Genomic DNA, 27,395 nt, shown 5'->3' with positions numbered 1-27,395 from the left:
AATAAGGATTAAGGAAGCTCTGAAGGCAAAAACAAAAAAAGAGTCTGACATAGTACTAGCAAAGTGAACCTTGTGTGTATTATACTAACCATAATCATCTACATTGTGTTGATGTATTCTGTCTAGGAGGACGGTCACAAAGTGATCGACATTCAGACACCTAACGTGTCACCCAGCACCCAATCAGTGGGCAGTGCCAACAGCAGTGGAGGGGCCACAGATCTCTTCTCTAACTCACCTATTGTACCCGTCAACAACCAGTGAGTGTATTGTCTGCGCTTATATATAGTTTCTACAAAGAAAAAAAGTGCCTCCTATCTATACTGCTAAAAAGAGTGTTTTTTGTATTAGTTAAATGTCACAAGTCTATTTCCTTGATCTTATCCTGATATTTTGTCCAGTTACCCTACGTCTTTAGATGAAAGCCTTTAGCCTTTACATTTTTAGAATAAAGTGAGGAAAAAAACTGTGCTTTCCACTCCATTTTCCTTCCTGCAGTGTGCCAAACCTGACTAGTGAGCTGTTCACCCTGCAGCCTAACTTCACCCCCATCCAGACCACACACACTGTGCCCAACAACAACAACGCCTGGGGAGGTAGGACCACGCACGCACACGCACGCACGCACATGTACACATAATCATGTTAACGTACAATGAAGCATGAGAGTAAATTCCCACTCACTACCTCACACACACACACACACACACACACACACATACAAACAAGCACACGCTTAAAGCATGTTATGCTTTGACAATGACAGCTAGCTTCTTCATGCTTTTTGACTCATTTCTTCTCTTTTCACGTTACCATGGTTACCTGTGGACATCAGGTGACTTGCTAAAGCCATCCCCACCCACTCAAATTCACAGTCCTGGAGCCCCGTTGCACTCTGGGAAGATGCTGCCCAATGATTTGGACTCATCCTTAGCCAACCTTGTTGGGAGTGAGTACAAAATGTGCAAATTTTCTCTTCACATTTTCCCTGTTAACCAGTCTTGCTGTGTCTCCCTTTCAACTGATGCTATGTTTATTTTTGTTTTATTTCTTCTCCCAGACCTGCAGTTTGGGGGGACGCCAGCTAAAAAGTGAGTGGGTTTGCCTTACATCAAAAGCCGAGCCGCAGGCAGACGACTGCTGTCGGATCTCTCACGCTGTTCAATGATTTTTGCATCCTCTGTGCACCTGCAAATGCACGTGTTAGATCGTGTGTGTTTTTGTGCATCAGGCCAGAGCTCCAGTGGAGTCAGCTGGTAGAGAAGAAGCCGACGGGTGGTAGTGGCTGGCAATCGAAGACCATGTGCACCAGCACCAACTGGACTCACACCACCCATCCCATGGCACCTGCACCCATGCCCGTTCCTCAAATGGTAAAATAAATGCTACAATTACTTTTTAATTGCCTGCGAGAGTTTGTGGTTGCGTCATCAAGGTCCTTTGGTTGCACTTACACTTCCTCTGACACTTTTTTCCCCCACTTCTGCTGCTTGATTAGATGTCTTCTCAAGACAGTATGGGTGTGAAGGTTTCTGCTTTATTAACAGTTTCTCCAGTCTCCACTTAGTATGGTTGGTTAATTTGGGATTAAAATATAATTTCACATATAAATTTCTGTAAACCAAAGCTAGCTATAAGTGGATGAGGGATCCTAGGTGAATTTCTAAATGGATGGGTTTGCTCCAGCGCGATGGCCAAGAAACTGAAAAGGTTTCTGGCTTCCATGCTGTTTAGTCAGTTGCTTTATCGCTCATTAGTGTTTCCCTACTGGCCGGTAGACTTTACAATGTGATAAGGTAATAAAAACAAAACAGATTTTTCTAGGCGCTTCTGAGCTTTTAAAACTGGAACCCCAAAGCCTCAGCTTTTTTAAGATAATGATAAAAACTGACATTGCGCACAGTTGGATTTTTCTCCCAAAAGTCTTTATAGATGTCTAATAATTGTGGTCATGTGAAAGAGACCAAGTGACCACTGAGAAGATTGGCAGTGAGGCTGTATCCAGCTCTTTCAATGCATCAGTACTTTTGAAGGAGCTCCCAAATGTGTCTGTGCCTTTTGTGCTCCATGCCAATTATCTACACGTCTCTTCAATTCAGTCTGGTTTCATCCTTTTAATTTTGGACTGATTGACCTCTCAACTCAAACTGCTCATTTTCTCGGCAAATGGTTTGGAAAGATGGTGGCACGCCTTGAATGGAAAGTAGATGATTTTAACATGAGGAAAGTGCAAAAAATTCCGCTTTATCTTCTCTGCCTGTTTGGAGAAAGAGAACGGGCATGGCTGTGATTGTGGTAATGCGGAACTATTTTAGAGGTCTTTAACTGTTTTTCTTTTCTCTCTTTCCTTTAACTCGACAGAATGGGATGATCTATACTGGCTATGTAAGTTTCTTCAGCCCCCTTTCCTTCACTCCTCGTTTTGTCCACGACATCCTCCAGAACTGCACTGCTTTGCTTTCTTAATCATTTTCCTTATTGTACTGTCTTAGAACTGCCCTTTTATCCCTTGTGGTGTCATCTCGATTCAGTGTTGTTAAACGTTAAAGCTGATTTTGTTTAACAAGATCTTGTAAAAGCCGAATGAATGGGAATATTTATTTGGCATAAAAAAACAAAAAATGACTTTCTTTGAGGTACATCTTTGACAGATTAGAAATTAATTGCCCTAACAGAATTAGCGTTAATTTTAATTTATTTCTTTTGGTCACTATTAAAAAGTATTGTGCATTACGCCCCTCCCTGTTTTTCTGTACAGGCTCCAGCACCAGTGGCTTTTCCTATGACGACACCCCAAGTGCCTGTGTATGGAATGGTAAAGAACAACTTCCAGTCTTATCGTGGTCTTACAGTTAGAGATTTTTAATTTATCCAATAAATACTGTTTATTTTTATTGTTTTGTCTCGGTTCACGTTGCTCTGTTTACTCCCCACCTGTTTCGCTCCCTCATACTCTTCTCCTTCCCTGCCTGCTCTCACCTGTGCTCTGAGAAGCTCCCTCCTCAGATGAATCATCAGATGGGGGGCGTTCCCATGATGCCCCCACAGCATGTCATGTATAACCAGCCTGTACTGAGACCCACCAATCCTTTTGGACCCATCCCAGGAACACAGGTAACATCAGCCCTCACAAAAACAAGCAGAAATGTTAATGAACATGCCAGAGAGCGTGGGGACAAGAGCATAGCATATGGGCACTAATGGGATCATCTCAAGTAGTGCAATGGTTGTACGCAGTTGTGTTGCACAAAGACCAGAGCGTTCTCACTCCCGAGGCGTAACATGTCGACGTTTTGTCACGTCCCGCAGCGTTCCTGAGGAACGCGAAAGGAGACCTTCGGCGTTCTTATGGTACGCGGCGGGTTATGGCTGGAATCCAGTGCAATGACGCTCCCGCGGTAGTAGACGTTCCAGCCCTGTATTCCAGCCCTAAACCTAACCTTATCCCTAGCCCTGACCATAACCTTATTCCTGACCTTAACCAGATGATGATGTTAAATAGCGTGTTTCTAAGCGATTTGAAGAAAAAGAGCGAACATGTGTAGGTTCAGTCCATTCGGTTCTCTTATTTCCTCTTTTTCCGAGGTCGTCATTTAGGAACGTGGTGGGTAGCCGAAAACGTAATATGGTGACGATTTGTCACCTAGCGTAAAATGTTACGCTTTGGGAGTGAGAACGGGTACAAAGACACAAGTTTAGTAGTTTTGCCTCTGTACACCACCACAGTGGATTTTAAATCAAACAATCATGATGTGATTGAAGTGTAGACTTTCAGCTTTAATTCAAGGGGTTTAACAGAAAAATTTGACAAACTTTTTTAGGAATTGCAGCAAGTTTTATAGATATTCTCACATTTTCAGAGGCTTCGCATTAATTGGACAGTTTACTGTTTCATGACCGGTTATGCCTACTTCTCTGTTCTTGGACAAGCTTTGAAGACACGATATCTGAAGATGATTCAAAGTGTTGATTTTTCACTGCACTTTAAATATGAGGCCCAAGGAGATGTCAGTGCAAGTGAGGGACATCATCATTAGGGTCAACCCCCCCGCCCCCCACCCAAAAAATAAAAATAAAGCAATCAGCAATCAGCAACCAGCAAAGCAACCAGCAAAAACCTGGTACATTCTTAAAAACCATGAATTCACCAGCTTGGCAACAACAAAACACCCGAAAGAACATTGAAGATTAGTAAACAGAATTATAGACAGAATTATAATGATTATAATCATATCCATGGTTAAGAAAAACTTCAGAATCTAAATGTGTTAACAACACTTAGGTGTTGGACATAGGTGCATCACTGTCAAGGTCTATAATCAAGCGATGGCTTCATGAATGGAAATATAGAGTTTTTGCAAAAAGGTGCAAACCACTGGTTACACTCAAAAACAGGAAGGCCGCATTAGACTGTGTCAGAAAAAGAGCCTGCACAGTTATGAAACAAATATTTCGACAGGTGAAACCGAGATGGTAAATGGCCTGTATTTATATAGCGCTTTACTAGTCCCTAAGGGCTTTACATATCCAGTCATCCACCCATTCACACACTGGTGCTGGCAAGCTACATTGTAGCCACAGCCACCCTGGGGCGCACTGACAGAGGCGAGGCTGCCGGACACTGGCGCCACCGGGCCCTCTGACCACCACCAGTAGGCAACGGGTGAAGTGTCTTGCCCAAGGACACAACGACCGAGACTATCCAAGCCGGGGCTCGAACCGGCAACCTTCCGATTACAAGGCGAACTCCCAACACTTGAGCCACGATCGCCTGGCTACCAATGGAATCAGGTCACTAGTGTTTAGTGATGATGTAACTGCAGATAGAAGTAGTAGTATGAATTCTAAAGTGCACAAAGCTATACTTTCTCTATACTCTCTCAGATTGCAGATCTGACTTCCCAGTGCAAACGATCCATAGCATACTGCAAGAGCCACCCAAGAGTTTCTCAATGCAAAGAAATGGGAAATTCCTCAACAGTGAAGTCAGTCACCAATGAAGTATATCCTATATATACACAGCATCCCAGCTGTTTTGTGGCTACATCGATGTAGTTAAACGAGCAGGCTGGGGCCGCTGGTTAGCTTGGCATAAAGTGATGCCCCCACAATCCCACAACTTGGCATCAAATAAGAGAGAAAAGTGATTTTCTTTAGGGTTATTGGTGTGCTGTTTTTCTTTTTCTTTGTTTGTATTCTTTTTTACTTTTGTTTCTGCTCTTAATGCTAAGGTAAGCTATCCAACTTCTGTTCACATGCAAATCACATGTCAGAAAATAAGTGCAGTTGTCAAGCTGTGCATTCCTTTGTAAACCATAAATCAAACATGCAGCTTGTCTGGGTGCTTTTTTTGTATTTTTCTTTCTCCTTACACTTGACCAATTACAGATAATCTGACACCACGCAGAGCAATTTTGAAAGCAGTCACAATACAGTAGGGGAAAAAACTGCCTTGTTAAAGCAGCAGCAGCAATGCTATTACAAACATGACCAATAAAAAAACAAAATGTTTAGTAGGTAATAAGGAGGGTGTGTGGATGGAGAAACTGCCGAAACTAAATCATCTGCAAATATTGGACAGCTCTAACATTTATGGTCTTCAGTGCGTAGCTTCTGAGAAAAGCAGATTATTGAAGCAGAAACAGATAAAGGAGAAAACTGGGAAGTAATAGGAGCTATTTAAATGATTTGAGCACATTAACGGGCTGCATTGCACATCTTAAACCGATGTGTACCAGCACAGAAACAACACGGGCAGAATATTGCTTTGGTACAAACACTGAATCTGTGCCTCTTCAAGTCCTCGGGAATAACAGAGGCCACTCGTTCATAGCTGTTTCTCTAGGGGTGATTAGCAATGTTCAAGTAGTGGCTCCATCAAGAATCTCAATGATGAGTCATGTTGTCAGGTAATTTAAAAATTGACCAGGAAGTGTGAAGAAGAAAAAAATAAGTTCACTGCGAGCAATCATCAGCTACAAAGGTTACAAGACTCACAGGAGCACAAACAATCAAGTATATTTTGACCAATTATTCAAAACATAACAGAGTAATATAATTGTTTACTGAACAATCACCGCTCCGAGGTGCTGTTTTCTTGGCACTGCGGCAGCTAATACGCTTGTCAATAGATGCCTGAACACTTGATGAGCTGTTTTGTTGAACTAAATTACTCTTGCATGTCTCTCACCCCCCCCACCACCCCGTCCTCTGCAGATGCACTTCATGTAGGGGATGATGTTGTAACCATGGCAGCAAAGCTGGGAGAGAGAAGGCGAGAGGAAAGAGACAGAGAGAAAGAGTCGGCAGCGAACGCAAATCCAGAACCAAAATCCAGCGCAGGGGAAAGAAAGAAGAGGGCAGAGAGGAAGAAAAAGGGGAGGGGAGAGGACGAAGGAGAGAGGAGGACCAGAGGATGGATAGAAGATGAAACGCTGATGTCAGTTTCCATGTCACCTGACCCTCTAATCTCCTCTCCTCTCTCCATGTGGCTACTGATCTCTCTGTCTTTGAATCTATAGTGCTGGGGCACCAGAGGCTCTGCATTAGTCCCATTCAACCTCTGCTTGATTTGCCAGTTCAAATGGCAATTACGACCTGTGATGACACTATGAGGACTGACAGCTCGTTGGAAGTGCAGAAGCTCTTTTGCCATTTCCCCCCCGCCCCTCACCCCATCATACTGATAATTTCCTGTATAAAGGCTTACCCGCATCTCTCTCCATCCCTCAGCTGAATCAAACTTGGAGGACACGCGTCTCTTTCTCTGATTGGATCGTTTGCTGGCACTTTACTCTATGTGACCTTTGCCAAGGGTGTATTTCTGTGTAGGTGATTTTTAGCATCTTGTTCCGATTGGTTCCCGGTAACGTGTCATCCATCCGTCACCTGATGTCAGAAGTTATTGATTTGAATGCGTGCGTGTGTGTTCGTGTGTCTGCGCGTGCGTGCGTGCGTTCCTTTTTCTACATTTCAGCGTGCTGCATCCACGTATCCATTTGAGTCTTTTTATGAGCTCCATTTGTTCTTAATTGCCAATTTCACAGAGAGAATCGGGCGTAAAACAATTGGCACGCTTGTGTGATTGTGGATGGACGTGGAGCTGTGTAGGGTGTGCTACAGCGTGTGTTTCTCTTTTGGTACCTGATGTCATTAATGTGTTGCCAGGTACCAACATGTTACTGCACTGGAATTAACTGATGAAAGCACTGAGCCAGACCCAGGCATCACATTTGGATGTAAACAAACCTCCGCTACTTGGGGACGTGATGTACACACTGTGTTTCGTTTCGTTTTTTGGGGGGTTTTGCCCTCTTCTACAGGCGTGCAATATCATGCAATCTCATTATACACCCATTTGTAGCCCGGTTAGAAGCCTTTTTCTGCTGTAGTGTCAGAGTTCCTGTATGTCCACATGAGATTTCTGTACAAAATACTGTTGATTTTTTTTTCTCGTTTTCTAAGCTGTTCTGATAACAACTGAACTGCTCTAAAAGTTGTGAAAAATGCACTGAGAGCCACACAGGAGGTGAGTTGACATTAGGTGAATTTCAATCTAGCAATCAGTAATGGTCGAACTCCCAGCTGTATGATATCCTCCCTGTCCTGAGCATTTGTCCTGTCCAAAATTAATCTCCTGTCAAGTCCTTATCACCCCCACCCTACCCACCCCAAAAGATAATAAAATTTAAAAAAAAATGGATGAGGGTAGAAGTCTCACCTCCACTGGGAGGATTTAAAGAGAGCCACTGAGAAGCGAGTTATTAATGTAGAGTGGAACGTTTATGGACAGGACAGCTAAAGGTCAGTCTGGAGCATCAAGTGAACGACAGCAGTGGAAAGCAGCTGAGCGTAATGTCTGTCGATCGCGGCCCGAGCAAAGCCCGCAGCGACGGCGCGCAGATTAATTCGGACAGCCAGAGACAGGGAGGCTCTAATGAGACATTAAATGTTAATGTGGATTTTCTAGGAGATCCAAGGTCGAGTTAGACTCACAGTCAGATGATATATATAAAAATATATATAGCACAAACCTTCAAAGAGGGGACAATGCTCTGCTGCACAAAAACCTAAAATCATTGCTGGGATGTACAGTCGAAAGGGGCAATAATCAATTGGGTATGAAGTCGTTTTTTTTATTGGTTGTGTCCGTTCTATGTACATGTACTGTATGTGTGTTTGTGTGCACATGCCTTCCCATAGAGATAAACAGGGTCATGTTCCTCGGTTAGAGGTTACACATCTCTATCGAGCTGGTAGCTTGTACTAACTTAGCAATGAGTGTTTTTGTGACCGTGTCTGTACAACATCACATCATTTTAAGGTGGCTCTAGGTTCACTCATCTGCTGCAAAACGCAAAAAACGGGGGGGGGAAAGAAACCCCCGAGTCATCAGATGTGGAATCAGTCAAAGTGAGTCTGAAGCAAACTTCTCCAAAGAGCTGGAAGTGCACATGCTGGTGATTTCTAACAAAAAAAGAAAGAAAAAGAATCGCAACTGTAACTGCTGGCTATGTAAAAACCAGTCTCACCGCAGCTACAACTTTACTACCAGCAGAGAGAGATTTGTGCTAGGAATCACCGGGCAGGCAGATGTTCTCTTTGAGGTTTCACTTTTGAATGAACATAAATGTAAGAGGTCAGCTGAGATTTGGGTATTTCCTTCGGGAAAATGTCGCGCCATTACTCCTTGTTGCAGTTATTTGTCGTTCTCCGTCAGATGAATGAGCTTTTCATTGTGCACTTCACTCCCACCAACAGAGCTCGATCCATCCTGGGCCAACCTCTGACTGTTACTGTGTCCTCTGTATATAGGTAATGCTGTTCATGTGTTTTTAGACGTGCTCTCTCTCTCTGTAAAGTGATCGAAGCCCCATTGGATGACGTACTGTACGTGGGACAATTTATTGCTGTATCTGTGTTTGAATGGTTGTACTTTGAAGGTGTCATCATCCAGCGATGGGCGGGGTGGGTTAGGGTTGATGTTTGTGATGTTTGTGTCCATCTGGAGGAGTAAGGGTGGGGTCGGGAGGGCTGGGGTTTATGGGGGTAAACTATCACAACTGGTCTATACCAAGAGTGTCTTCATCAAGGAAGTGGACAGGACAGGGTCTGTCCTCTTCAAAACAGGAACATTTTTTGCACCAAAGTCATCATCAAAGCGCAGCTTCTTCTTATTCAAAGTCACTACGGATGGATGATATCAGAACTCAAAGGAATTTTTTCGTTCTTTTACTTTTAGAGACAAAGAAACTGTCTTTTTTTTGCATGATTAAGTGTCGTCTTTTTATTGGCTTGTGTGCCCGGTAAAAGCATGACCATTGTGTGAACTCTCACTTACCGGTGTGTTTGGAAAACGTTAAGGAAATTTCTCCATGAGATTTTTTACTTACCTCTTGACATGAACACTCATTGACATTCATAAATCAACTGTTTTACAATGTAGGGGTCCGTAACTGTTTGAAGGCTGCCTCGCATGCAGAAATGCAACTTGCAAGTAACCCATCAAACTTCAAACACAGTTACCATATCTGCATCTCTGTAAAACATCATGGATGTCAATGTCGATTATCACCTAGCTAGCTAGACATTGCAGTCTTGTAAAATCGCTCTTTATTAAAGCGTTGCTATTTTCAATAAGTGTGTTTGAATGCTTGCTCCTTTTTCATACTATGCCAGCAGCATCATGAGAGGTCGTGATTGAAAGTCCAAGTACTGTAATACGTGTTTGGTCTGGTCCACATCGTGTGGTGTTCTTTATGTGTTTGCCCAGTCTCGTCCTGTCTGTTGTCATAAACTAGACTTATCAGTTCTTAGTCATACCCTAAAGCACAGACCGGTTTCCTCTTAAGCCAGTCTTAAGTCCATGAGATGCTTCAAGTGTGTTTTGAACAATTTTGGAAAACTAGGACCAGAAATGTACAGATGTGGGGGTTGGGATTTGAGATCAATGGCATCATTTTCAGCCCAACTGTGTTAGTGCAGATGGGTAAATTAAGAATCTGTAGCATTACCCACATCTCTTGGTCATGTCTCTTTTTTTCCCCTTCTAAGAATAGTTCATTAATATTATATTCTTCCTCACATTCCCTCTACCTCGCTATGGTAGATTAAGGGACACAGCATGAAGCCTTTGAGCCAAACTAATTGTAGTATTTTATCTGTGGTGGGACTTTCTAAAGCCCAATGAAATAAGATTTGAAAGGCAAAGCTTTAGGAGAAAATTATTTGCCGTCACATCTTACCTTTCCATACAATACAATAAAAAGAACCTCCACTTTCAGTGTACACATTTACCTATACTAATGGTGCACAATGGATGTAGAAGGTTAACACAATGTTTCAAAAGTGGATGCTTATATTAAACATGGGTTTCATAAAAATGAAGTGAGTGGCCAAGTCCCCCCACCTCTCTTAGATTGGAATAGTCACACAGACAATATCCATGCAATAATTGCAAGAAAATTCTTTTTTTTTTTTTCTGAAACTGGAATGTTTATTGAACCTTCTGACAATTTTTTAAAAATCAATTTGCATTTGAGTTGGTATAATTTCTACTATGTCCATAATTTCTGTCCAATTTATTGCGCCATTTCATTCAGCTTTTTCAGGAAAAAAAAAAACAAAACACACGGATTCAGAAGTCACAAAAACCCATGTATCAAATAGGCATTATAGGGTTAATCTGGTCACCGCAGGAACAGCCAAATTGCTGTTCAAACCATCTGTTTGGAAAGGACAGCCAATCAGAATAAGACAGCTTTAAAAGGAAATGAGCTAAAAAGGTTTGTTTTAGACCCAGGATGGACAGAGGCTTGAACTGAACTGTGAATTGTGCTAAGCTACCCTAGAAAAGAATGAATATACAGAAATGAAAAATAAACACTATAGGTCACCTCTAAAGAGTATGTTTAACAATGCCCAGAATGGAAAAGTCCCCAATTAAATTATTTACTGACTGCACACTCAACAGGAAACAAGTGTTTGTATTCATTAGTGAAGCTACTTCATAAACTAATCTGGCTGATGGAGGCATTTATTACCAGAGTAGAAACTGCTGCATATCCATACCATTATTCCAATGAATGGTGCATGATGTCTCTGCAGTTTCACCTTCACTGTTCCACCTTTGCCCATTTACGTACACAGGCCTACTCCTCATGTTACCTCAGTATATTAGTGTATACTGCTTTCACTACACCCATGCAGTACTGTAGTGTCCATTTGTAAACTTAATTGCTGTTGAGGGCATGAAACTCAGTGAGTATCCATGAAAAGGTCTTGTTTGCAGGTGGAAGTCCGATACCTTCAACTACTTCTTTTGTATATTAAAAACGACTCAATTATCAGGTTTGGATTGTTATCAGAGTATTGGTTTTTATTTGAAAAAGCATAGATTGATGTTTTTGGAAAAAAACTGAATAAAATGTCATCTGATGCTGAGCCCTGAAAGTTTAAATGGCAAAACCCACCAAGCTTTCTGCATCTTCAAATATTCACACAGAGATTGTTTCATTCAGTTGAAATTCATTTTATTGATAATTAAACATTTGAAAGAACATAGGACAAAATGTAATTTAAAACAACATGGTCGCATCCGTGTTCATCGTCATTCATACAAGTTGAATGTGGCATCAAAAATCGTTTTCAGATGGGGGGAGTCGAGCGTTGAACCAGCAACCGATCCTGAGCCAGGTTATTCAACTCTGAAGTGGAGGCCCTACCACTGTGCTCTTACGCAAGGCACTTAACCCCCGAAGAGGCCGCAGGGGCGCTTTTAGAAAAACTAAGACAACCCATCGATCTAAATGTCCCCGACTCTGGCTGTGGTGCTCTTCGGTGATAGGCTGAAACAGGACGTACTTACAACAACATGCCTGCTGCAGAGTGTGTTCAGATTTAGACTAAAGGGGGCACAGATGTCCTTAAAAACTTGTGTGAGAGTGGTCACATTAGGAGCAGGAATGTATGAGCAGAGAAAACTTGAGGGGAGGAGGGAGGGGAAATGTAAGGATTTGAACAGGAAAATAAAAATAAAAAATAAATAAAAATCTCCCATTTAAAAAAAAGAAGAAAAAAAAAAAGAAAAGAAAAGAAAAAAACCCCCAAAACCCCAAACAAACATTAATAAGAAGAGAAAAAAGATGGGTGAGTTGTTTCAAAAAATAAAAAAAATTCCAAAATCCGGACAAATCTGAATCCCTGAAGGCAAGTGAGATGTAAGAAGTATGGACACAGGAGCATCTGTACGGCGTGTGTGTGCTGGTGAGTGTGTAGGCGTGTTTCGGGGAGGGGTCTGAGTGTGTGGTCTGAGTGTTTACCTTAGTGGGGAGACCCCCCATCGTCCACAGCAGTTTCAGGCCTAACGCTGCTTTTTTCCCCCATTCCACGCTACAGCTGCGTGTGCCGTACGTCCAGGGCAAGGGCTCAGTTTGGCTCCCTCCCACTCTAGCTGCAATAATCAGCAAGAGGAAGAAGGTGGCTGGAGCAGCAGCAACAACAAGGCAAGCAACTAACAGTTCACATGGAGAAGGTGGAATAATGTGGAAATGTAGAGAGGCTATGTGTCACTGAAAAATAATCGCAGCACTATCAGTTCACGTGCTGAATGAGAAGTAATGCGAGTAGCTAATGTGTGGTACAATCACATCGGAGCAACTATTGAGAGTCATGAAATGCAAGAAGAATCAGGTGTGCATTAGTATTATTTGCACTGCATCGCACGTGTTGTCTGTTATAAATTATATGAACTAACCCAGTTATAAGGTGAAAGTTGTCTAGGTGTGATTTGGATGCTGAGAAAGCCTGTGTGTGCTTCTGGTGAGATCAGAAGAGAAAAGGAAAGGTCTTCGTGCCTTCTCACTTCTGCCCGGGAAAAATCAGTGGCCTCTACAAAATCCAAAACGACTTTCGCATCACCATCAGCACTGAGAACATCACCTGAAGTCTGCTCAGCTTAAAACCCTTCGATACACACACACACACACACAGTTGCTTTCTCTTTTTACTTCACTCGCCAATGCCACTACAACTCACCATCACTCACTACATGCTACAGCACAACTGTAATCCCTCCCTGCCATACAAACGGCTGCCTCTTTTTACGAGTCTGGTACAACTGAACTGTCCAACTACACCAGGTCTCCAACTGTTTAGAAAGAAATACAATCACTATGTTTTTATTAACAGTCAATATTCCTACCAAATGTTGGTTGGCATCTTTTTAAATATTTACATTTGTACCAAATTGTAGATTTTCTTTCCGTCTAAATCACAACTATCCATGAGACCAAAGGTATGACAGAAGCTGATGAGACTTCCAAAAAAAAAAAAAAAAGGAAACTAATGGAAGATGTCAAAAAATAAAAATAAAAAAATAAAAAAATAAAGAGGAAAGAAAAATTAAAAGTTGAATTTTAATTGCTCAAATTCTATTAGCTCCATTGGCCATGCATCGCTTGCTGACATTCCTCCTGGCTCTTATAAATTCACATATATACAAAACCAACAAAAAAAACCCCCAAAACTATTGAACAACTGAATGTTGCTTATAATCAGAGAAAGATGTGGATGCATTGAACACAAAACAAGAACTAAGTGTGAATAACTACTAAATTACGTGAAGACTGTTCTGACATTTAAAGGCAAAACCGACCTTTAAAGCAAAAACTGACAGGACATATTCAGTTCCTGAGGTTGGAACATATTTTTGTTTGCACAGACCTCAAGATTTACAGAAAGCCAAGAGGGGAAGAAAAGTAAGGTAAATTATAATCATCTACCTCAACTGAAATCATGCACTCTTGTGGGTCTACTCTGCTTTAATCGATACTGCCCAAAATAGCAAAACTATGAAACATCAAGCAGGTTATTCACACACTGCTTATATCCATCAAAAACCAGTCCAACTCTTGTATGTTAGGAGGATGGTCTAGAAATTTACCTCAAAGTCACTCCTCTCACCCTGCAAATGAGTAAGCTCAGGAAATGTTTTCATGTGAACAGCCCCCATTCTTTTATTTTTTTAAGACTACACCGTCAGCTAAAACCCCTTTCAGACACAGCAATCTCACTAGGTCTACCTAGTAAGACTTACATATTTCTTTTAATATGGTGCATGTCTGGATGCATGCTGTCACATGTGCGTCAAAAACAATAATCAAGTGTATGTGTTTGCTTTATTCAGTCCAGAAGACAGGATGATGTCTCTGAGCTTGTGTGGGAGAAGCTGCTCAGTCAGCAGCCCACACACTCAAAATCAGAGAAACCCTGCTGGTACTGACGATGAAGGAGAGAACAAATGTTCTCAAGTGAAACTACATCTACAGAGTGATGCTTACAATGCCCAATGACACCAGTGAGATAGGTCTTTTGGATATATTGAAAGCTGTTTGTGTGCCTGAACGAAGCCGTGAGAAGAATTCATGTATAATCCAAGTGCTGTCAATCTACAAGACTGATGTTTTCTATCCCATGTCTGAAAGGGGCTTAAGTGAAACCAGCCTGATACATTATTTGAGATGCCATCTGGTCAATTTAACAACACAATTTCAATCTGTACGGGATCAAATTTCCTCAGTAAATGAAACAATCAATTTGATTAACCACTCAAACTTCCTTTTACCTCATCTCTGCTTTCCATCTTCAAACACCATATTACATGTAGAGGTTGTGCGTCTGATCAAAACAGGTTTATTGTTACGAAAGCATCGCTACAAATGACTTCAGACTAAGCCTCGTTACATACTCTACAAAAGCCACAACAAATATGCAAGCACAACTGTTTGTACTTTGTTATTGTTGGAGATGTGCTGAGTCAACTTTGTGTTCTTCATAGCAGACTGCAGTTTGAGGTGCTGTCTAACTGAACAACATTATACAAAGAGATGTTTCTTCAACACCCTGACAGATATACAAAAGGGGACAAAATTATAGAAACAATTAGTATAAAGCAATACAGCTCAACAGCACATTAAATTGCAGCCAACCCAAAGTTGGCCGTCATGAATGAACATCATGGGCCTGTAGAGAAATTAGTGTTTTATAAAAACAATAACAAAGCCATACAGTCCCAGTTGGACAGGATATGTTTCCATGGATAAAACCGGTTTATAATTTACTTATCTGTACTTTGTATTTTTGTCTGCAATATACGATGAGTTGCCAGACTGCACATTTCATGCAGCAACAATCTTTTATGTAGAGTACATAAAATGGCTTCGCCTGACACCGAACAGAAAGCTCTTCTGAAGTGACAAAAACCCACCTTCTGAGTCCAACCTTGTTTGAGGCAAAATTTAAGCTTTAACATTCAACAAGGAACCAGCTGTGCCTCTATATCACATCTAACAGGAACTATTAATGTTTAACAGCACTCCAGTATCAGCTGCCTCCCTCATCTCCACTACTCCAGAGACCTTGCTAGCTCATAATCATCCACTTAACTGAGTAATCATCCATTGAGAGACTAGTTGGTCAAGATGGAGAAACAGGGGAGAATCACAACCTTGCCCACTCTCTTGTTTTTCGCCTTTAAACTGTCCCTTATGTATGCTCGCTGACGTACACACACACAAACACATACACGCGCACACACACAATCACACATCTGCCATGTGTAAAGGAGCGTGTGGAAGGGGGGTGGGACTATCGATAAGGGGGTTCTGGCGTGTGGTAAGGGTAATCGTGGCGCGGGGGCATGGGTTGCCCGTGTGCGGGTGTCTGCTCATACGGTGTGGAGGTGGAGTAGCTTCCCGCTCCGTAAGCTCCCGATGAATCATATGCTCCCGGTGCCCCGTAGCCTCCAGATGTGTCATAGCCCGCTGAGGCGTCGTAGCTTCCAGACGAGGCATCGTAGCTCCCGGATGAAGCGTCGTAGCTCCCCGATGAGGCGTCATAACTTCCCGAAGTGTCGTACGTTCCTGGTGCTGCATAGGAATCCGATGCGGCATATGTCGGGAGTGCTGTATATGTCCCTGGTGGTGCAGGGGTTGTGGTGGAAGCAGGTGCCTGTGTGGTTGCCGGTGGAGGCGGAGGTGGTGGTGGAGGATTGGTGTAGGCATACTGGAGGTACTGGTACTGTTGCTGGTACTGTTGATACTGTTGGTACTGATGCATTTGTTGGTAGTATTCTGTATATGACCTTGAGTCAAAATTAGAGTTGAAGAAAAGGTAAGAAATAAGCAGGAAAAAAAAGGCACACAAATCTCAATAATATGACCATGTTATATTATCATAAACTGGTTTAAGCTTAATTTTCTTCTATCACTATCTGCTCTTTAAATGTTATGTGTACCTCGCAACAGGATCCGCTCCTTCAGGAGTTGTGGTGGTGGTGGCAGCGACGGGGTCTTCAGGTGCTCCAGGTGGTGTTGGAAGCAGGGCACGTCGTTTGGGGCGTATCTGAGCAAATGAACCCGGAACAGGGTCAGGGAGGAGAGGAGCTCGATTTCCTCGTATTGGGCTGCGGTCCCGCTCATTATCTGAAGGTGCTGCCTTTCTCCCTGCCTGCTGCTCTGCCAGAACCTTGAGTCATAAAAAAACAAAAAAAAAAACAACAAAAAAACAACACAGATAAGATGACCGTTTCTGAAACACAATAATAGACACACAAGCACACAAGACATTTTTACTCCAAAGTTAACAGACCTTCTGTCCCTCCTGAAAGAACTTGGCTCTCGCTGCTTCGAAAAGTGTTGTTGGATCTGGTACAGTCTGGGGCTCCACCTCTTCCTCAACTGCGGCCGCTGCAGAATTGTGATTTGCCAGCTCATGAAACACCTGGTCAGCTACAGATCCATACACTTGGCTGGCAAGAGCTCCATATATGACTCCATCTGCACCTTTAGAACTGGTGATCCCTTTCAGAGCAGCGTAGGTGGGGTCAAAGGATGTGGTGTTGTAGAAAGAGTTATGGACACTTTGTTGAACCTGCAACAAAAGAAAATTCTTAAATCTAGTCCGTCTAAACTCTATGGTGCAATATAGGGAGTTCAAATTAAAGTTCATAAAAGGCTTGACTGACAATAAAGTTTCCTAAAAAGTTGTGATATTCATTACTTTGAAAAACAAAGAGCAGAAGGCTTTCAAATGGCAGTGGACATCCTGGTGGAGAATATACTTACTTGTATGGGTAATCCAGCTGCAGCAGCTGCAGCTGCAGCAAGCACAGCTGCTTGACTCTGATGATGCTCTAGTGACGGAGGCGGTCGTGGAAGAAGACCCTCTCTGCCACCTGCTGAAAACATGATTACAACATAAGCTGCATTTCATTTCTTGGAAAACAAATTGCCCTTTCATCATCACCTGCTGTTACAGCACCTGTGGGGTTAGCTGAATTTCCAGCTGTCATAATCTGGTTTATCAGAGGTTGGGCTTTGGACAGCTCTACAGCCAACTGACGCCCCTTGAACATGGTCCCATTGAGTGCCTCAATAGCCGCCAAGGCTTCCTCCTTCCTCTCCATATGCACGAATGCATAGCCGACATTTGAGCATAACCTTGCTGTAGTTTACAGGAAAGAGAAAGGTCAACATTAGTCCGAGGCTGATTTTTACAATGAAATGTGTGCATCCCATATTTTATGTCACATCAACTTGAAAGATTGGACCACGATGCAAACCAGAAAAGTCACTTGCTCAGAGTTTAAAGTCCCCAAATCTGTTCTTATTCAAACCAGCTCAAGTTAATTAAATCCTGATGCAAATTTCTCTCACACACAATCTTTACAGATTACAAGGCTTTATACGTTACCTTTGACTTTATCACAGTCTAAAACTCTTCCGAAGGTTGAGAACAGCCCATGCAAGTCATCTGCTGAACATGTAGCGCTGAGGTTCCCCACAAACACTTTAGTGGAGTTGGGTGGGCGTGCTCGTGACTCTTCGACTACCAGGGGTCTGCCTCGGTACTCTTTGCCATCAAGATGTCGTATCGCCCTGTTAACGTAAGAACAGCTAAATCATAAACACATTCAAAACCACAGATGAGACTATCAGTAATAACATTTAACTGCAATATACGGTCACTGCCTACTTCCCTAAGCACACCTATTCAAAGGCTCATTAATGCAAATATCCAATCAGCTAGTCACATGGCAACAACTCAAGGCATTTACATATGTAGTCTTGGTGAAAACTACCTGCTGAGGTTCAAACTGAACATCAGAATGAGTAAGAACGGCAATTTCACTTTGAATATGGAACACCAACTTCCTGCTATCCAAGACCAGGAAACTGGTGCTACAATTTGCACAGGCTCGCCAAAATTGGACAATAGAAGACTGGACAACAACTGCCTGGTCTCATGATTAAGTCAACATTCATATGGTAAATATTTATTCTGAATGTGACCATCAGTTCACTGTACTTAAATGTCCTTCAGTCACTAGATCTTGACCCAAAATAGCACCTTTGGGATGTGCTGGAAGAGCAGACTCACATTATAGGTGTGCAGGCAGGACAAATCTGCAATGACCAGATGATTTCACATCAATATGAACCAAAAATCTTTGATGAGACCCTGTTGAATCTATGCCATGAAGAATTAATGGAGTTCTTTATGGAAGAGATCAAATACCAGCATAACAAATACTGCTGCAGCCTTTCCTTGTTTTACTAACTGCACTTTAATAGGAAGTAAACAGCTACTGTAATTAGTCAGAGCACAACAGTGTTTGGTGAGAGAATGGTCCTGTTCCTGTTTTCTTTTTAGTATCTTAGTTTTTCAGATACTGCAGCCTGTTGCTTCTTTCATACCTTTAGAAACTTTGTTACTTTTATTGTTTGACCTAGGTCTTCCAATTTCTAATAATAATGAAAGAGACAATTCTTGTATCTGAACTGTTTGTCTCCACTCAGACATTTTTTTTAAGGTGTCTGCAAACTGTAAACTATTGCATGTGTTTTAGGCTTCTACTGTATTAGACTAGTATTAAGCAGGAAAGTGAAGCTAAGCAAATGGTCAAATTAAGCTTCTATGCATGGATCTTGGGATTTATAATTAGTCATTACTTTTATAATTAGTCATTACTTTTAAACAGTCAAAGCACTGGAAAGGTCAAATATGTATATACTTGTTACTTTTAACCTTTAATTTATATTGTATAACTCATTGATATGATTGTTGTACTGTAACAAATATGTAGCTCCCAGAGTGGACTCATTTCTGTGAGTTGTTTTAACACTATAACAAAAACATCATTTATTTACAATGCAGATAGTGCTTACCAACTGTATCGTTTAAGAGGTTCAGAATATGTACTACAATACCAAAAAATCAAACTGAAAGAGAATGACATGTCATGTAGACTAAATCTGACTAAACTCTCAAACATTAAAACTAAAGACATTTCAACTTGTTTCAATTTATTTAACTAAAGTCTAGTTTATGACATGTTTTTTTTTTTGTTTTTTTAAACGTTTAGTTTTACTTAAGTATAACAACCTTGATGATAAAATAAATGAACGTTTCTGGTTTTGGAATAGATAGATTCTATCTATCATATGATGTTCCTAACTCACAATAGGATTTTGAAGGCCACTGTGCACATTAGTGCAACTGGTCAGAACAAAGTTAAGTAAAGAGACACAGAGCAATGCATGGCAGATGTCTGTGCAATACTCTATTTAAGAGTCTGCTGATAAGCCATAATTATTTTGGGGGTTAGCTTTACTTTACTACACATACTGAACATCACTAATACAAATGTTGCATTTCTGACGCATGTTTAAAAACGACAAAGCTGGACTACTTTAAATGACTAAATACAATGAACTCAGTCTGCTCTTATACTTTGAGAAAAGAATGTATGTTTTCATGTAAACTACATGACTCCTTTTGACATGATTTCCGAGATGTACAACAACATTTAGGAAAGCAAAACACTAATTATATCTAATAACAGTGATGGCCAGTGTAACAATTATACCTGTCTGCTGCCCCCTCTCCCTTCAGGGTAACGAAAGCATACTGTCTCAGCAACGAGCAGGTGTTGATCTCTCCATATGGACCAAAGAGCTTGTTCAGTTCTTCGTGCGTAGCATCTATAGGAAGGTTCCCTACAAACAACTTCACGTTCTCACCGCTCATCTCTGTAAAAACCAGGCATCTGCAAGAGAACAAACATGACGCGGGGAACATACGGTCATTTGTGATTTGAGCAACGGTAACAGGCTAGCTAGACGATTAGTAGATCTCAACAGGAAATTTGCTGTCTTGAAAAAATCTCGAAAGGCCTATCAAAGCTGATTGATCCCCCCCCCCCACACACACACACAATCTGGCGTTATTACCAGGCGGGGTTTTTTTTTTTATAGCTATTTGCGTATTCGCCGGATTGCCACTTGGCAGTCGCCGCAGCGACGCCAGGAGGTATTATTAGCTAAGCTAATAAAACCGTTAAGTTGGGCGGCGAAAATGCCTCCAGATTAAAGTGTGTAAAATGCCTAGGTCAGCCGCAGAATGGCAAAAGACGAAAAATAGCTACATGTAACTGTTTATATAGCTTACTATAAGCACCGTTACACGACCAGCAGCACGCTAAAACTCCAGACACTCCTGGCCATCTTGTTGAGCATTAGCTAATGTTAGCTACGCCAGCTAACGCTAACGTAGAGGGTTTTATCTGAGTGGTAGCAAACGTCTACCAAAGCTAAAGCCAGGTCTCTGTTACCAGTTATCGTAAAAAAATAACTAAGCCCGTCTAGTTTTCATATTTGAACAAAAATTTTGAATTATGCCAGCAAAGTACACAGAAGCCTTACCCAACGCGGTCCTGGAGCTGTCGTATTCAAACCTCACATCCGTATCCGGTTTCCTGAGGCAGGGTTGCACACATGGAGGGCGCAGTTTCACCAAGACGGTCACTTTACTGGCAAGCCACTATTTTACTTGCATATCTTCGCGCTAATGTGCTAAAGTAGACTGTAGCACTAACAAAATGGATGAACGGAGGCTATGGGTTCTGTAACTACAGGACTTTAAACCAATTAACCCCTGTTTAACTGCTCTTCTAAAACGACTTGTTACTATTATCTGTACTAAAAAGTAATAGAAAAATAAGACATAACTCAAGTCTTATGTGGATCTAGAACACGTGAGTCTGACGTCATGATGACTTGACTTGACTCCAGGTGGGTTAGGAGGAGGAGCAAAAGAAGGCATCTTCAGATCGGAGAGCACGCGTCATGAAAGGCCAGAGTGAAAGAGAAGTAAACTTCCTATCGTAGTAAAAAAAAAAAAAAGCTGGTGGAAGAACACGAAGCATGCCATCATAAAGTGGATCCGGAGGTGAAAAAGGAAGGAGAAGAATCGGAGCAGAGAGGTAGTAAAACAGTTTGAGTTGGTTGTTTAAAAATAAGATGAGCGTGCTGTGACACACAATTACATGACTGTAGCGCTAGAAGCCTGCGTGCAGCGCAGTTTGCGGAGGAAATGTGCAAGTTTTAGAGGAATGTACTTCGTGCGGGTCCAGACAAGTTGACATGTATAGGCTGCGGTCAGATTCAGCCCATTGATGCGTTCGTATTAAGAAGGATAAGTGTGTCAGTTTGACATTTGCTCCTTTTTTACTTAACATCTAATGACTGTTGTGACGTTTGTTTGCTGTCGGTGTGTCTGTAATTTAAAGATCTTCACCATAGGTTGCTATTTTATTTAAGCTCTGTCTGAGCTGCTGTGCTTTACCAAGTCTGGACTTGCCGGTCCAATCCAGTCAGATTTATGGTACAAGTGTGTGTCTCTGTTTGTGTGCAGCAGTCTCACCCGTCTTTCTGTCATTACTGGGATCCAGAAGGATGCCATAACCACGTGTAGCATTATGAGACTGCATGGAGATTTGGAGCACATTAACTATGTTGTTGTATGCATATGTGTTTAGATGGCACAGCAAGAAGAACCCCTGTACGATTTCCCAGAGCCCACCCAAGTATCGGAGCGCAAGCTGAGGGGTCAGGGTTCCCTGAAAAACATCAGTGTACTGGATCGTCTCCTGCTTACAGTGCCCGTCTGGCTTCAGCTATCAATCAACCCAGCCACAGCACTGCACATACTGCAGAGGGAACCTCCCGGGGTCTGAGACACAGACATAACACACATCCACATTTCCTCTCCTACCTTTTCTTATGCACTCCCAGTTGCGTTCAGTAATCACTTGTGTTGTCTTGCAGACGTTCCTGGTGCGAAAGTCTCGCACGTCCCAAAGAAACGTGCTCTGTGTGCGTTTGACGGATGACAGCGTGCCATCGTTTGTTCAGCAGTTTGGTATCAGAGAGGAGCAAGGCAGTAAGAGCATTACCTCAACACTTGGTAGTCTTTGGAAGAGTCCACTCACATTTTAGGAAAGCATCTTAACGTTTAATAGAGTGCTGTGAAAAAGTTATTTAGCTTCTTCCTTATTTCTTTTATTCTTGTTGCATATGTGCCATACTTATGTTAGATCATCGAGCAAATGTTAATATTAGACAAAGTAAATACAAAATGCAGTTTTTGATTAGATAATTTCATTAATTAAGGCATCAAAGATGGGAAGGAAGTGTTTGGATTCAGCCATATTAGAGTTTTCAAGTTTGAATGGTCTGCCATCGTATGACATTTTTGCCCAGTCACTTTCTTATTGATGAATCATGAACACTGAGGCAAGTGACGCCTGCAGGTCTGTAGATGTTGTTCTTTTGTGACCTCTTGGATGAGTCGTCGATGTGCTCTTGGAGTAATTTTAGTCAGCTGGCCACTCCTGGGAAGGTTCACCACTGTTTACTCCATATGTGGATAATGGCTCTCACTGTGGTTTGGTGGAGTCTCAAAGCACCAAACAAAGTCGCTGATAGAAGTCAGTGACTTTGTTTCTCAGCTTTTCTTGAGTGTCTTTATATCATGGCATGATCTGTTGCTTTTTGAGATCTTTCAGCCCACATCACTTTGTCAGACAGGTTCGATTTAATTTATTTCCTGATCCAGCAGGTCGGGCAGTAATCATGCCTGGGAGTGGCTTGTAACATTGAGCAAAAAAAAAAACAAAAAAGTGGTTAATCACAGTTAATTTCTCATTTAACAAGGAGAAGCAACAACACCGTACTCGTGTGCTGGATATAAATGTAAATCTGCATTTTCTTTAATTATATTCTTTTGGCTAGGTATTATATACACCATTTGCTTGTTTTTACTTTATTATTTATTGCAACAAATAAAAATTAAAAAATACACGCACACAGACCATGATGAGTGCAGTGTTGTCAGCAATTCTATGAGTCTTATTTAACCTAGCTTTAAAATCTTTTCATTCTGAAGATGCTGTAATTAAATATCAGACAGCTTTAAATCTACAACTACACACTATCATTTCTGTACTATTACACAGTACTTACACATAAATACTAGAATTCAGATAAAAGCAAAGATGCCTTTCATTGTCTTCTTTTAAAGTAAAACTCCAGGCCAAAGACCCAATATTCTACTCAATAATTCCTCAGATAAGCTGTATTATTAATACCAGCCAGCGTTCCCTCGCACTAAACATCCCTGACATTTGAATTTTCTTCATCCGCAGCTCTGTCTCTGGAGACTTCAGCCATCAGCTTTCCAGACCTTCCAAGACTAATTTCCTTTTACTGTGTTAGCAGGTAAAATGTTGCCTTCCTCATTCTCAGTTTCCTTAGTGGTTCTTTGGTATAATTTTGATTCTTTAACCTTGCTCAAGTCCTATTACGTTGTCATCACTTCTTCCTCTTTTTCCACGTGAATCCATTCCAATATCTGTTTATGTGCAAGAACTAATGCAGATCTTTTTAATCTCTGCGGCGCATGTTTCTTTTCAGAGATGTGCTACCATTCCCTCTGGAGCTTCCTGACGCAATAGCGAGGGCATCATCGCACAAAGAGCTCGAGTCTATCTCACACATGGGAATAGGTTGGTCATTTCATTTTTTTCCCCCAATAGAAGATTTTGTAAGCATGCTCAACTTCAAATACTTTGATCTTCCAGGATTTATTTAAGCACATCATTAATTATGTCTCAGCCGCAGGTTAGCAAGCAGCCACTGGGGGAAGTTTGTGTGTAGGTGCATCTTTTCTGTCCTCTGCTTACTTAATTCTTTTATGTATGAAATGTGAATTTAATAAAAAATAAATAAATCAATAGTAAATTACTGTCACAATGATGTTGAATTTATGCAGCTTATAAAATGTAAACTTTACTCAATAAATCACTGTTCGCATTAGAATCACAGTAAAATTTGGTTATGATGAACTTATTAAAATAACCAAAACATTTTTTTGTTGTGTAGAGTTTTGGAATTCCCACCTAAATGTCCGTGGGCCACGGGAGACACCTAAGCCCCGAAAAGCTAAGGAGAAGAAGCGAGATGTTGCAACCTCCGCCCTGCCTAAGTCTGCACTGCAGTCAAGCTCTCCAGCTCCGTCTGACTCAGCTCCACAGCCAGACTCAGACAACCAGCATAAATCTGCACCTGACTCAGATGCTGCCGCCCAGAAATCGTCTCTAAATTCCACCTTGTTCCACGAGTTTTGCCCGATCACCACGCGTAGTCCCTTAGAGCTGGACTGTGGCTCTGGGCTGGGCGCTCTCTGTTTCATCAACCCTCTTTTCCTGCAGTCTCAGAGCACTTTATCCAGACGGCGCATGTTCAAGCACAGCCTCAAAGTCCGGGTTTCAACAGAGACATCGACCATGCTGTCGCCCCCGCTTGCTCCACCACCTCCGCCACCTTTAATGCCAAAAACCAAGGGGAGGTGTAAAGCCCAGAAGAGCGGACAGGAAACACTCGAGCTGAGAAAAGGCCAAACTGCTCAAGACGGCCATACCCAGCCAGTGACGCAAAACGATCCCAGCGGTGGTCAACCGCAGCCTTCATCAGCAATTCCTCAGATCCAGCCAGGGATGCAGGAGCAGCAGATGGAAGCACGCCAAAGTAAAGAGGGAGTGAAAGAAGAGGAGGCTACTGCCCAGCCACCAGCAATAAAGGAGCATCTCCCAGCTGACTCAGACTACATGAAACCCTGTCCAATAATCAGTTTCCCCAATTGTGCCTCACTGTCGTCTAAGCCACCTCCTCTTTTCCCCAAAATTTTTCAATCCCTCTCTCCTCGTGACTCTCCCAGTGCTTCTCCCTCTCTTTCCCCTTATCAGTCCCCATCTGTATCTCCCAAGATGCACATTTCTCTCTCCCCTAATGACTCACCCAGCCTTTCTCCCTCCCATTCGCCTTATCAGTCCCCAGCTCTTTCTCCTAAGGTCCCCTACTCTCTCTCTCCCTTCATCTCCCAACCCTTCTCTCCGTTGATAGAGCTGGCCAGCGATACATACTCCACTCCTTCAACACCGGATCAGTTGAGATCAGACAGTGAAGCTGAAGAGAAGGAGGAAGCACAAGTGATCGAAAACAAGGATGGAGAATACAAAGATCAGCACAAAGATGGAAAAGGTTGACTTGGTGTTACAAACGAATGCTGCTTCTGTAAACGATAGGGAGAGCTGCAGTACTGAAGAAACGGCAGAAACTCCTGATTAGGGCTGGGTATCGTCACTGATGTTTAGAATCGATTCGATCCACGATTCGATTCAATTCAATTTGAATCTGGGAAATTTTGCCTCAGACAGTCAGAAATATTATAATTCAGATCAGTACATTGACATATTTTTGTATCTATTAAAAGGGAAGCTGACACTTTCCAGACTTTATCAAAAGGTGTGAGCGTCACAGCAGAGGCCTTTGTGTCAAAGTAGCTGAAGATAAAACACAGAAAAACATGAAGGTGATTTTCCTGGCCTGGGATTTTATAAAAATATTCCACAGTACATCAAAAACGAAAAAACCATTAATCAACATATGAACATTACCTCTAAAGTTACAGCGGTTTTATTAGAGACACGGCGTTTTGCATTTTGTATAATTTTAAAAAGTTTAAATTTGTTCAGAAGCCTATTGAACGGCAGAAATTAGGTTTTCTTTTCGGAAGTAAAAGGGGAAAAAACAAAAAACAAAACATCGGCCGACAGCGCTGTAAACAACGGTAGACTTGTGCGTAACAAGCAAGCGAATAATGCAGAAAACAGATTTCGGGGATAGACGGGAAACTGTTCTTGAAGTACACTGAGAAAGAGAGAGAGAGAGAGCTGTGCATGAAGTGTGATTTTTATCGTGGTGGAAGCAAAACAGCAAAAGTCAGAGGGAATTCATGACAATGTTTATATAAAGCGTAGTTTGGATCTTCTTTTGCTGCTGGTTCGGTCAATATTGTTTGGAGAGAGATCAAACTAACAGCTTTAGAATCAGCGCAAAAAGGGCGTAAACACAAAGCGCGGACCCGCCGAAACATCAGAAGCAGCGAGCTGTCGGCTTTCAGCCTCGACCGTGTCCGTGCCGTCGGTGAGAAAGGCGACATCTCACCGATTCTGATCCGTCGGCGGGTCCGCGCTTTGTGTTTACGTCTTTGTACAGAAGCCGTGTACCTGCTCTCATTTACTGTTTTAGATGTTTGGTGGTGGTTGAAATTTTGTGAGGTTTCACCTGAGATTCTGGAATTTTGGGCAAAATACATTTATATAAAAAAATCGATTCAGGATTTTAATGAATGATATCACGTTATCCAAACCAGAATTGATTTTAATCAATGAATTGATTATTAAAACCCACCCCTACTCCTGATACATCCGACAAACAGGGCGATGGTACAAAAGCATCTAACGAGCAAACAGCTTAAACTGCCTTTTAATTACTAATCCCTGGGATTACTTCAGAATGCCAGTAGTTTCTTCAGGGTGACTCTTTATTGTTAACGTGTAGTAAAAGTGAGTTTATGAAAATGAAACCTGCTATGATTCTGGAAGGAAAGAAAAAATACCACCCAGATCTTATCAAATTGATTTTTTTTTTTTTTTTATTTGTTCAGATTCAACATCAAAAATACTTACTAGTCCAACTCACCAGAAAGAGGAATAACACTAATCCAATATGCCTTAATACCAAACTGGGCAAAAAAAAAACCCATGAAGTATTACTTTGCCTTACAGTCAACATTAAGTTGTCACTGGAGCTAGTTAACAGTCCTAAACCTCTCAAGTCATTAACACCGAAATGGGCATAAAACTAAAAAGGACCAGCTGTGAAGACTGTAAAATCTGTAGCCATGAGTTGACTGTAAAAAAGTATTCACTTCAATCACTTTGAGTTACCATAAAGATTTGTAAAAGCATCTTTTCAATGCTTTAACTGTTTTTAAGTGTCAGGGTTACATTGGTTTAGTTCTTACTTCATTAGAAAAGTGTTTGCCAAAGACATCTGCAAGAGTGATGAGCTATTAATAATCATCTCACTCACACCGTGTCTGACAATTGTCATCAGAAACAGACGTGACACGGAACCAGAGTGCTTAAGAAT

At 41.7% G+C, this 27,395-nt stretch overlaps 3 protein-coding genes across 8 annotated transcripts in view; 2 read left to right on the top strand and 1 right to left on the bottom strand.

Moving 5' to 3' along the window:
* LOC146700434 (phosphatidylinositol-binding clathrin assembly protein-like) overlaps positions 1–12,863 on the top strand; it is a 31,230-nt gene extending 18,367 nt beyond the window's left edge. For all 3 annotated transcript variants that reach the window (XM_085470643.1, XM_085470642.1, XM_085470641.1), the window contains 9 exons: positions 127–260; positions 499–596; positions 836–949; positions 1,061–1,091; positions 1,232–1,373; positions 2,362–2,385; positions 2,759–2,815; positions 2,995–3,114; positions 6,217–12,863. In XM_085470643.1, the coding sequence (XP_085326769.1) occupies positions 127–260; positions 499–596; positions 836–949; positions 1,061–1,091; positions 1,232–1,373; positions 2,362–2,385; positions 2,759–2,815; positions 2,995–3,114; positions 6,217–6,231 (735 nt within the window). In that variant the 3' untranslated portion in view covers positions 6,232–12,863. The remainder of the gene's footprint in view (positions 1–126; positions 261–498; positions 597–835; positions 950–1,060; positions 1,092–1,231; positions 1,374–2,361; positions 2,386–2,758; positions 2,816–2,994; positions 3,115–6,216) is intronic.
* rbm14a (RNA binding motif protein 14a) lies at positions 12,388–21,128 on the bottom strand. 4 transcript variants are annotated; one of them, XM_085470647.1, is made up of 9 exons: positions 20,763–21,128; positions 19,928–20,107; positions 17,752–17,936; positions 17,320–17,502; positions 17,124–17,236; positions 16,648–16,929; positions 16,295–16,524; positions 15,731–16,141; positions 12,388–12,451 (listed from the first exon to the last, which is right to left on the bottom strand). In XM_085470647.1, the coding sequence occupies exons 2-9, from the start codon at positions 20,086–20,088 to the stop codon at positions 12,448–12,450; spliced, it is 1,569 nt and encodes a 522-aa protein (XP_085326773.1). In that variant the 5' UTR covers positions 20,089–20,107; positions 20,763–21,128; the 3' UTR covers positions 12,388–12,447. The 4 variants fall into 4 exon arrangements, with proteins under 4 accessions (XP_085326773.1, XP_085326770.1, XP_085326772.1 ...); XM_085470644.1 differs by lacking the exon at positions 12,388–12,451 and having other exon boundaries at positions 14,676–16,141; XM_085470646.1 differs by lacking the exon at positions 12,388–12,451 and having other exon boundaries at positions 14,676–16,141; positions 17,124–17,233.
* Positions 21,129–21,134: 6 nt separating this feature from the next.
* Positions 21,135–25,507, top strand: LOC146700432 (uncharacterized). Its single transcript, XM_085470648.1, has 6 exons — positions 21,135–21,322; positions 21,878–22,069; positions 22,167–22,281; positions 23,546–23,618; positions 23,814–23,905; positions 24,282–25,507. The coding sequence occupies exons 2-6, from the start codon at positions 21,878–21,880 to the stop codon at positions 25,442–25,444; spliced, it is 1,635 nt and encodes a 544-aa protein (XP_085326774.1). The 5' UTR covers positions 21,135–21,322; the 3' UTR covers positions 25,445–25,507.
* The last annotated feature ends 1,888 nt before the right edge of the window (positions 25,508–27,395 follow it).

This window comes from Copadichromis virginalis, linkage group LG10 (genome assembly GCF_057382275.1).
Source record: "Copadichromis virginalis isolate Kocher_CV1m ecotype Utaka linkage group LG10, C_Virginalis_male_GT1.1, whole genome shotgun sequence".
NCBI classification, from domain to species: domain Eukaryota; kingdom Metazoa; phylum Chordata; class Actinopteri; order Cichliformes; family Cichlidae; genus Copadichromis; species Copadichromis virginalis.
Note: the sequence above shows the minus strand (reverse complement) of the source record. Positions and strands in the feature narration are given on the sequence as shown.

Coding starts and splice junctions, on each gene's coding strand:
- rbm14a (XM_085470644.1), bottom strand. CDS start 20,088: ATGAGCGGTGAGAACGTGAAGTTGTTTGTAGGGAACCTTCCTATAGAT. Junction 17,503..17,751: donor AGACTGTGATAAAGTCAAAG/GTAACGTATAAA, acceptor TGTAAACTACAG/CAAGGTTATGCTCAAATGTC. Junction 16,525..16,647: donor TCTTTCAGGAGGGACAGAAG/GTCTGTTAACTT, acceptor TTATGACTCAAG/GTTCTGGCAGAGCAGCAGGC.
- LOC146700432 (XM_085470648.1), top strand. CDS start 21,878: ATGGCACAGCAAGAAGAACCCCTGTACGATTTCCCAGAGCCCACCCAA. Junction 22,282..23,545: donor TATCAGAGAGGAGCAAGGCA/GTAAGAGCATTA, acceptor CTTCATCCGCAG/CTCTGTCTCTGGAGACTTCA. Junction 23,906..24,281: donor TATCTCACACATGGGAATAG/GTTGGTCATTTC, acceptor TTTGTTGTGTAG/AGTTTTGGAATTCCCACCTA.